The sequence below is a fragment of the Coregonus clupeaformis genome, chromosome 23 (genome assembly GCF_020615455.1).
Source record: "Coregonus clupeaformis isolate EN_2021a chromosome 23, ASM2061545v1, whole genome shotgun sequence".
In the NCBI taxonomy this organism is placed as follows: Eukaryota; Metazoa; Chordata; class Actinopteri; order Salmoniformes; family Salmonidae; genus Coregonus; species Coregonus clupeaformis.
In genome coordinates, this window is record NC_059214.1 from 21,805,559 (window position 1) to 21,814,041 (window position 8,483).

The 8,483-nt window shown below is 41.2% G+C and overlaps 1 protein-coding gene across 1 annotated transcript; it reads right to left on the minus strand.

Moving 5' to 3' along the window:
* Positions 1–56: 56 nt before the first annotated feature.
* LOC121536777 (acetylcholine receptor subunit alpha-like) lies at positions 57–5,986 on the minus strand. The gene is made up of 9 exons (XM_041844314.2): positions 5,742–5,986; positions 4,763–4,905; positions 4,614–4,658; positions 4,197–4,306; positions 3,571–3,766; positions 3,130–3,367; positions 1,404–1,627; positions 634–873; positions 57–541 (listed from the first exon to the last, which is right to left on the minus strand). Exons 1-9 carry the CDS (start codon positions 5,785–5,787, stop codon positions 410–412), a joined length of 1,374 nt encoding a protein of 457 aa, XP_041700248.1. The 5' UTR covers positions 5,788–5,986; the 3' UTR covers positions 57–409.
* Between the last annotated feature and the right edge of the window lie 2,497 nt (positions 5,987–8,483).

Sequence of the window (8,483 nt, forward strand, 5' to 3'; positions counted from 1 at the left end):
CAAAATATGCACAAAATCCGACTTAGTAAATAGATATAGAAAATTGACAACCAGAGTCAAGTATAAGCTTTATTTAAATACTGTATTAAAGATTAATGAAAACATATAACAAAATACATTGAGGAACTACAAAAAATACCTTGATTACAAAAAACTTGATTAGAATGGTCACACAAATCAACTGCTCTATAATACACATTAATGAAAATATGGATAAACATGCATGCACCCAGCAATCTGAGCTAATTGCAAACCACCCAATAATAATTCATGTTTATACTGATTAACATGACGGTCAAAAACAGTCTTCATACAGCAATATTTGACTTTTAGAGTCACTAGGGCCCAGATCTTTTCAGGGTCAGGTCAATAAAAACGTCTGGCACTATACATAACACACCGCAGACCTCTAGGGCGTCATGCTGAGCTCAATGAGACGGCCTGCGAACACCCCCAGTGTGCCAATGATACACACCGCCATGAACACACACAGCAGAATGTGATCCAGCACCATGGCTACAAACTTCCACTCTTCAGCAGCCTGGGGAAAGAGGAGAGCAGTTAGAAACACGTAAACAGATATCTTTAAGGATAAATCTGTGGGAAGGATGGAAATTAATTCCAGAGTCTTACACTGTTGGACTCCTCATCAGATTTCATGGTCTCAGCGATGTACTTCACCCCCTCAATAGCACTGCGTACGTCTGGGTTCTTGGTGATGGGGGACTGGTAAGTGACTGCAGTAGGGGTGGGTTTGCCTGAGATGTCTGAGATGTCAAAGTCAGCACCATAGATTATTTTATCCTGTTTCTCCTTTGCAGGACGTTTCATTGTTGAGAAAAACATGAGGTTGGGAATGGTGTCAATGAAAATCTGGGATGAAAAAATAAGAGAGGACGTTATACTAAGACTGGTAAAATACATACAATGTGCCAAAAGGCAAATTAATGTTCATATTAATTCAGATACTTATCTGGCTCCTCAATCTAACATATCATGGTCAAAGCAGAAAATACAGTCAACAATAAACAGTTATACAGTAAACAACTTCAATCATCTATATTCTGTCACTAGATGGCAGTACTGGGGAGGGCACATTTTGGGGGGGTACTTTTATGTAGACTTGATACCACAGTGTATCTGCCATGTTGTCTCATGAACAATTTGTGAATTCTGTATACTTAAAAATACATCAATTTCTAAACTCTCACACACTCATAACATTCACAAATCAGAATGTACAAGTCATCCTGTGGCTGTGTCATGTCATTTACAATGCAAATGAACCCAAATGTTATTGTTAGCGAAGCACCATGCTATTCAAACTTAAGACACTCTAAGACCGTTCATATGATTTTTAGATTTCAAAAACTCATTGGTAGAAATGTGCCAGCTGTGCCCACCTTGCGAACCCAGGGAGACATGGTGTGAGTGCTGGGGGAACGGTGGTGGGTGTTGATGACGATGACAGTGATGATAATGGAGGCTATGACGAAGACCATGGTGAAGAGCATGTACTTCCCGATGAGTGGCACAGCACTGGAGGTGGAGGGGATGAGCTCAACGATGACCAGCAGGAACACAGTCAGAGACAGCAGGACAGAGATACTCAGAGTCATCTTCTCACCTGAGGACACACATGTTCACAACACTCAGGTCTACAAAAGCAGACGCACACAGAAGCATTCATCTATGAAGAAAGGCACAATTGGAGCTTGCGATGAATGCAAACTATGTTCCATTATGACATAAGGTTATAATTTTCACAATTATAATTGTCACATACTAAATCAGTCATTCATACAGCACACAGACAACTGTGAGAGCAGTTAATAACTAGGTAAGAATGGGTAAAGCAAATACTACAGTCACACCATTGCTCCAGTGCAACTCAACCGTGACACCCTTTACAATTGAATTGAAAAAAAAAAATCAATAAATAGTCATCCCCCCTCTGGTTGGTCCCCTTCTCTCAGATTAATTACAAGAGGGTGTGAAGTGAGTGAAGTGATCATTATGATAATTGATCTTCTGCATCGCTGCACACTGCAGCTTCAGAGAGAGACTGATAGCAAGAGACTGACTCACAGAGACACAGGACAGTCATCATGGGGGTTGAGGTTAGAGGTTTGACATATTGTTCCTCTGGCAGTCAGTGCCATCACACCCTTTAGGGCACTAACTCATTCTGACCACAGGGAGGAGTAGCCTCTGTTACGACTCTTATAGGCTTGGTCCAATTGAGCTCCTCCGACCTCTCTCAGCCCTCCATTAGATGGGCAGGAATTCTGCTTATAAAAAATAACTGTGAGTTGGAGCCTGAACAATATTGCCTTACCATAGCTAAAAGCAGGAGTAAAGAAATGAGTCATTTAATTTGTCCCATCCCATGTAGCCTTCCTTACACATAGGCTTATACACAAACAACCTCACGTAAGCAAACAGACACACAGGCACACAGACAATAGAATTCCGAGTATGTGTTATTTTTAGTTGAACAACTTCACACCCAGAAGCCAGTGGCGTATGCGGTTTCGCAGGGGCCCTCCGCAAGGTCTGAGCAAGCCCCAACCCCCCAATTTTATAGCTAATCTCATGCTATTCTACACATTTTTAAATGAGGCTAAGATAATTTAAAGCTAATTTCCTGCTATTCTTCACGTCCCCCCTCTAGGGCTGCCGGGATGTGTGCCCAAAACGTATTCACAGAGATTCTACAGTAGAATGTGAGCTATGTGTTGTTTTTGCTGTTCAGTCGAATCAGTTAACTCAGAGGACTTCCATTTTGCATCACAGCCCCTCCACAGCATCATACCGTAGCAGCAGCCCTTTCTGAGTTAGGCAGCTAGTGATGTATTATACATTAAAGGTAGGCCTGCTCACAGACATGGCAGTACACAGGGTCTCTGGGTAATGAGGCAGGCCTCCACACTGGGAACAGGGCCAGAGGCTAGCCGAGACACATCACTGTTACAGCTAATGTAGCTACTAGGAACTTCTGACGCCCAGAGACAGTTAGGAGGACAAGCGTGTAGTTGTACCAGCTGATGCAGGTACTTCACAACCACTACATAAACGATGAATGTCGCAGCTATGATGACAAAATGATTGAAGAGATGCAATACCAACCAGAGTCAGTGGGCAGATAGAAGACGAGGCCAGTGAGGAAGGAGAAGAGCATGCAGGGGATGATGACGTTGACGATGAAGTAGAGGGGCAGCCGCAGCATCAGGAAGTGGTAGGTGATGTCCAGGTAGGGCGTGTCAGGGCAGCAGGCGTAGTACACCCAGTGTTTCCAGCTGCGGTAGTCCTTCATCACCCACTCGCCACTCTCCATGAAGTTACTTAGATCAGGACGGTCGCTGTCCTGGTGGAGACAGGTAATACAAATGTAATATGGAAGCAACTGATCAGAAAGGGCTCAACCTTACTGGCAAGTTTTAGGACGGGGTGTTTTGTAATGCTTTTAGAATCATTTGTTAAATCAGCACTTGGCTGTATGTTCATAGCCAACTGTATCACAGGGGATCAATTAGAAAAATAGGACAAAATAGTGATGATGATTATTACGGGATTGACGACGACCAAGTTGCCATCATAGGTCCAGGTACCCAGCTTCATGCTGCAGTTCTGCAGGTCGAAGGGGAAGTGCAACACGATGATCTCACAGTAGCTCTTGAAGATGGCAGGGGGGTTCCATGTGATCATGCCAGTGTGCTCCAGCAGCACTTTGGTCTCGTGAACAATGGCAAAGTCACCATCAGCACTGCGGGCACACACATACACGGGCATCAGCACAGGAGATAATGTTAACACAGAGGGACATCACTTCCTGGGGCTTGGCATGGCCCTGCCATCACAGCATCCACACAGGCCAACCAACCAGAGCTGAGACTGGTACAGGTTGCTGTGGCATAGGAGCTGGTTGGTTGGCCTGTGTGGATGCTGTGATGGCAGGGCCAAACAGCAGTGTGTCAGACGCAGCATATGGTGTGAGGGGAACCTGTGATATAGAAGCCAGATTTAGCCTGACGCTATGTGAGCTCTCACCCACTCCGCACAGGGGAAAAGGGAAAACATCATGAAACCATCATCACATCCAGTCTGTCTGTCTGGTTACATTTTATCACAGAAAGTATCAATGAGAGAACGGTAAAAAATAAAGACATTTGATGCAAATATGGCCTGAATCTTACTTGTTATAGAGAACGAGGTCAGGGCGCCAAATGTCAGTGGAAGGCACTCTTATCTTTTTGATTCCACCATAATCCTCAGGATTCCATTGCAAGTTCACATCTTTCCATTGCTGGAAAATGACGGTACAAAGTACAAAGAGCATAAATAGAAAATATCAGATAGATTATTTGAAGTTCCTGAAATGAAGTCTGATTCAGATTAAATTGACAAAGAGGGATCATTTCAATAGGGAATTTTTCAGATAATGTTTTATTACAGTTTCTTATGGGGATTTTATACTGTATCTTCAGAAATAATTATGTAATTCCTTCTAATAATTAACCATACTTACAACTTCCTTGTAATTACTCTCTTACAAAATAGCCAGAAAGAAAAATACTTTAATCTCATATTTATATATTTATATATTTATAAACCTGTTTCAGTCGAACATTGCTGTTAACAATCTGGTTGACCTCATCCTGTAGAGAAAGATAATTGATTTTAGTTTCTACATAGTGTTCACAGTGATGTGAATTGCATGATAAATATTGGTTGATATGGGTTGTTGTGACATCTTTCTTACCACACTGATGAGTTGAATGAGCTGCAGGCCAACTGTAACCACCACTGGGTCCTTGAAGTGAGCGACAGGACGCACCACCTTGTTGTAGCCAGTGAACAGAGTTTTCACCAGACGGGTCTCATCATCAGAGCCCCAGGCAGAACCTACAAGGAACACAGAGACAGCTTGGTGTATGGCTCGCATGGTACAGTTTGAGAGATTTGGGGTTTACAGCATCAGAAGACTGATAGGCAGTGGTTAATGTAAGTGCAAATAGTATATTTAGTATTAAAGGGCTTCCCTCCTTCCTTCCCTCAGACCTTCCTTCCTTCTCATCCTTCCTTCCTTAATTACTTGACCATACACTGTTATAGACCAGTGGTATACTATCATCGTGGGATGCTGAAGGTGATAGAGATGAGAACTCCGTCAATACAGATAGTGTTTCAGACATGCCATCCGCTAGTTCCGTTACATATTTGACCTATGCCAGAGCGGTATCCCGTTTCATTTTCCCGCCTACCCTTGAAATGAAGCCTAGTTTGTGCAAGAGCACACCCCCGAAAGCTTGAAAGACGTTTTGAGACATTCAAAACAGTAAATCGATGAAGATTGGCTGCAAATATACAGTGTATTTCACGAAACGATCGACTTGTGGAGTCAAACACTGATAGATAGCACACACATGCCCCTGTCAATCAACAGAGCCTAATGCTGGATGCCTTTTAAACTATTCCAACATATCCAACAGTCACTAGCTTAGCTAAGATATACCTCAAGTAAGATTTGAAATCTTATAGTTAACTAAAGGATAAAGCATTACTAAGAATCAATGAGAAATTATCTGATGTAGATATCCCATGATTAATTAACTAGATTTGTAAGATATTCAAATATTGGTTTAGGATAGACTATCACCTCAAATATCCTGGCAAAGGTATGATATAACCGACAGAAGAACAGTCAGTCAGCCAACATGCATGGTTAGAATATGGCTTACCTGCTAGAATGATTAGAAGATGAGAAACAAAAACTAGAAGATTCATTTTTGTGTTATTTTCCCATAAAATCTGAGGTATCCAATGTCCTGAGTCTTCGAATAGAGGGTAAGCAGCTAGTAAGGTAACAACATTATTTCTGTCTACTTTAAAACGTGGTCAAAATAATGGCAACGCTGACTTGCTGCTTCATGTTCTGTAATGGGGAACAGTATTGTTGTTCCCTGGCACCATATGTTATGAGCCACCACCAATAGCTGTCATTTGAGAGGGTCACATTCTTTGTCGTCCCTCACATGTTATAAGCTCTACATGCCTGGCTAATCTGTGGCACTGAAATATCTCACAGTGCAGTACTTCCCATAATAAAAGACAGTAATAGCCTATGGCTGCTTTCCAAAATGATGCTATTTGTTGTGATATATTTACAATCAGGCTACTCATGATATTTGATACTGGTCCCATTGGTTAACTTGTGTTACATTATAATGTCCTTTCCAGAATAATTATTTGGGAATCCTATATGAGTAGTTTGAGAAAAACACAATGATTTTACATGTCAAATACAGTAATCAAACCAAAGTTGTCCTGTTTGATCTCTAATAAAGATGTTATGTCTCCCTCTGAGGGTAATGTTGGACTTCAACATGTCCACAACATCTACCCCTTCTAGCTACTGCAATGAGTTTCCAGATGACCAGGCATCACACCCCAACACCACATCTCCACTGTACACCTGCCCCTCCCCACCAAGGCAATGATGGGACCAGGCAAATCAATTTCCCTACAGCCTCCACCCGTTCAATCAGCCAGTCACTCAACCAGTCCCCTCGTTCATCTTATTTAGTGGCAAATTGCAATTTTGGCAATGTCTGAATTAAGAGAGATCTGTCTCTCCACCCCATCCATCCACCCTCCCCATACCAATCATAGACCACCTGAATCTTACAACCTCTAAGTACCTCATGCCTGGACCCAACCCATGTGACCCTGGAGCAACCCATTGAATCTGCTCATTCAACCTCACCATGGTCAGGCAGTGGGACTGTGTCATCCTATCGTTGCGGTTGAGAACCAGTTTGTTCTTTCAGCAGGAGTCGGCCCTTATATAGCCCTGCGGGAGTTTCTCTCAGTCAGACCTATTTTAGTCTCTATTCTACATGTGATTAAAATGCTCTCTTAACATGAATAATAATAATGTGGTGTCTGTGGAACATCTGCTGGGCATGACCGAGCATTGAGCATCTCCCGCTGCATGTTTCTGCTCCCTACGAGATTATGTGGATTACGCTTTCCGTGGAGGAGATTATTACGTGTGTTACTGGGATATTTTCACACAATATTTAGCCTCAAAAATAGCAGTTTAGTTATACGTGTATTGTTTATGTTCTGAAGATAAATTATAGTTACAATCAATGTATTCTATTATTGAACATGAATTACAATTACAGCTATTCTAAGATGTTGTAAGGGTATTTTACAGTAGGTAAATTGTTTCATGTACATTTTGTTTCATGGGTATGATTGGTGGGGGAAGGGATGGAATGGTTGTATAGTATGGGACGTTTGTATTTGGTGATGCAATTTAATTCAATGTATGCCTATGCAGTTTAAACATGTCCCCAAATTCCTACAATATGATAGTGACATACGCTATAGAAAAATATAGTAAATGTCCACATTCAGAACTCAACATACTACTACTGTATCTGGGACAAGCATTGCATCATACAGTACATACATTTTCACTTCACATGGCTGAACTGAATATTTCAGCATATTTTAGCATTTGGAAATGTAGGTCAGCCTATGCAGGAAAAAATGTCGCACAGCTTCATCCAATCAACCGAGAGAAGACAGTTATCTCATGGATCAGATGCACTAAAACATTTAGATTCATTAATGTGAATATGAATCAGCCATCTCATGGTAAATTTAGCAAATACTATTTGATCTGCATGAAGATAGGTCTGTCATAACATTATCACAGCAGTAGTCTGAACATGGGTTTCTTGGTTTGGTCTACTGGCTGCAGCTAATGCAGATGCATAATAAATAGCTGGAATTAAATCGAATTAGAACAAATTACAATTTTGTTGACCAATCAACCAAAACTAGAGCAGAATTATTTCACCATTAGTTCAAACCTAATGTAAATGATAAACCCCAGCGAAAAAGATGTCAAGAATTCCTGAACAGGTATAAACTATACTGAAGCATGAATACATTAGCCACAAAGATTTGAGTACAAAATGAGAACGTGTAAAAAAAGCATGAGGTGCTAAACACAGAAAAGCTTGGGGCAGGTTAGAGTTTATGGTTTTTAATAATCTAACCTAAAAGCGGAGTGTTTCCACTACGAGAACAATGGCAGAGCATTTAATGGGATTTCATATAATGGGATTTCACATGGGGCTTCACATGCTGTCATTCAGGATGGCTGTGGTTCTCCACCAGGAAACCATGGCCAGTGAGATCTCCTAAGGGGTATACTACAAAGCAGGATCAAGGAATTAGCCAGCTAACTTGCCTAAATATTTTGAATTAACTTTTAATTTTAAAGAAAGTTAAGCTTAAAATGGGCATGGTCTAATTGACTCAACAACCAAACACACATCTATAGTCAGGTCCATAATTATTGGCACCCTTGATAAAGATGAGCAAATATATATATATATATATATTGGCACCCCTGTTTTCAATACTCTAGCACCACTGAGACTTTCTCTAAAATATTTTATGAG

Excerpts from the sequence above, each read along its gene's own strand:
- LOC121536777 (XM_041844314.2), bottom strand. The coding sequence starts at position 5,787 with ATGAATCTTCTAGTTTTTGTTTCTCATCTTCTAATCATTCTAGCAG. Across the intron at positions 4,906-5,741 it reads TCTTCTAATCATTCTAGCAG|GTTCTGCCTGGGGCTCTGAT; the intron begins GTAAGCCATATT and ends TGTTCCTTGTAG. Across the intron at positions 1,628-3,129 it reads CTATCTGCCCACTGACTCTG|GTGAGAAGATGACTCTGAGT; the intron begins GTTGGTATTGCA and ends GTGTGTCCTCAG.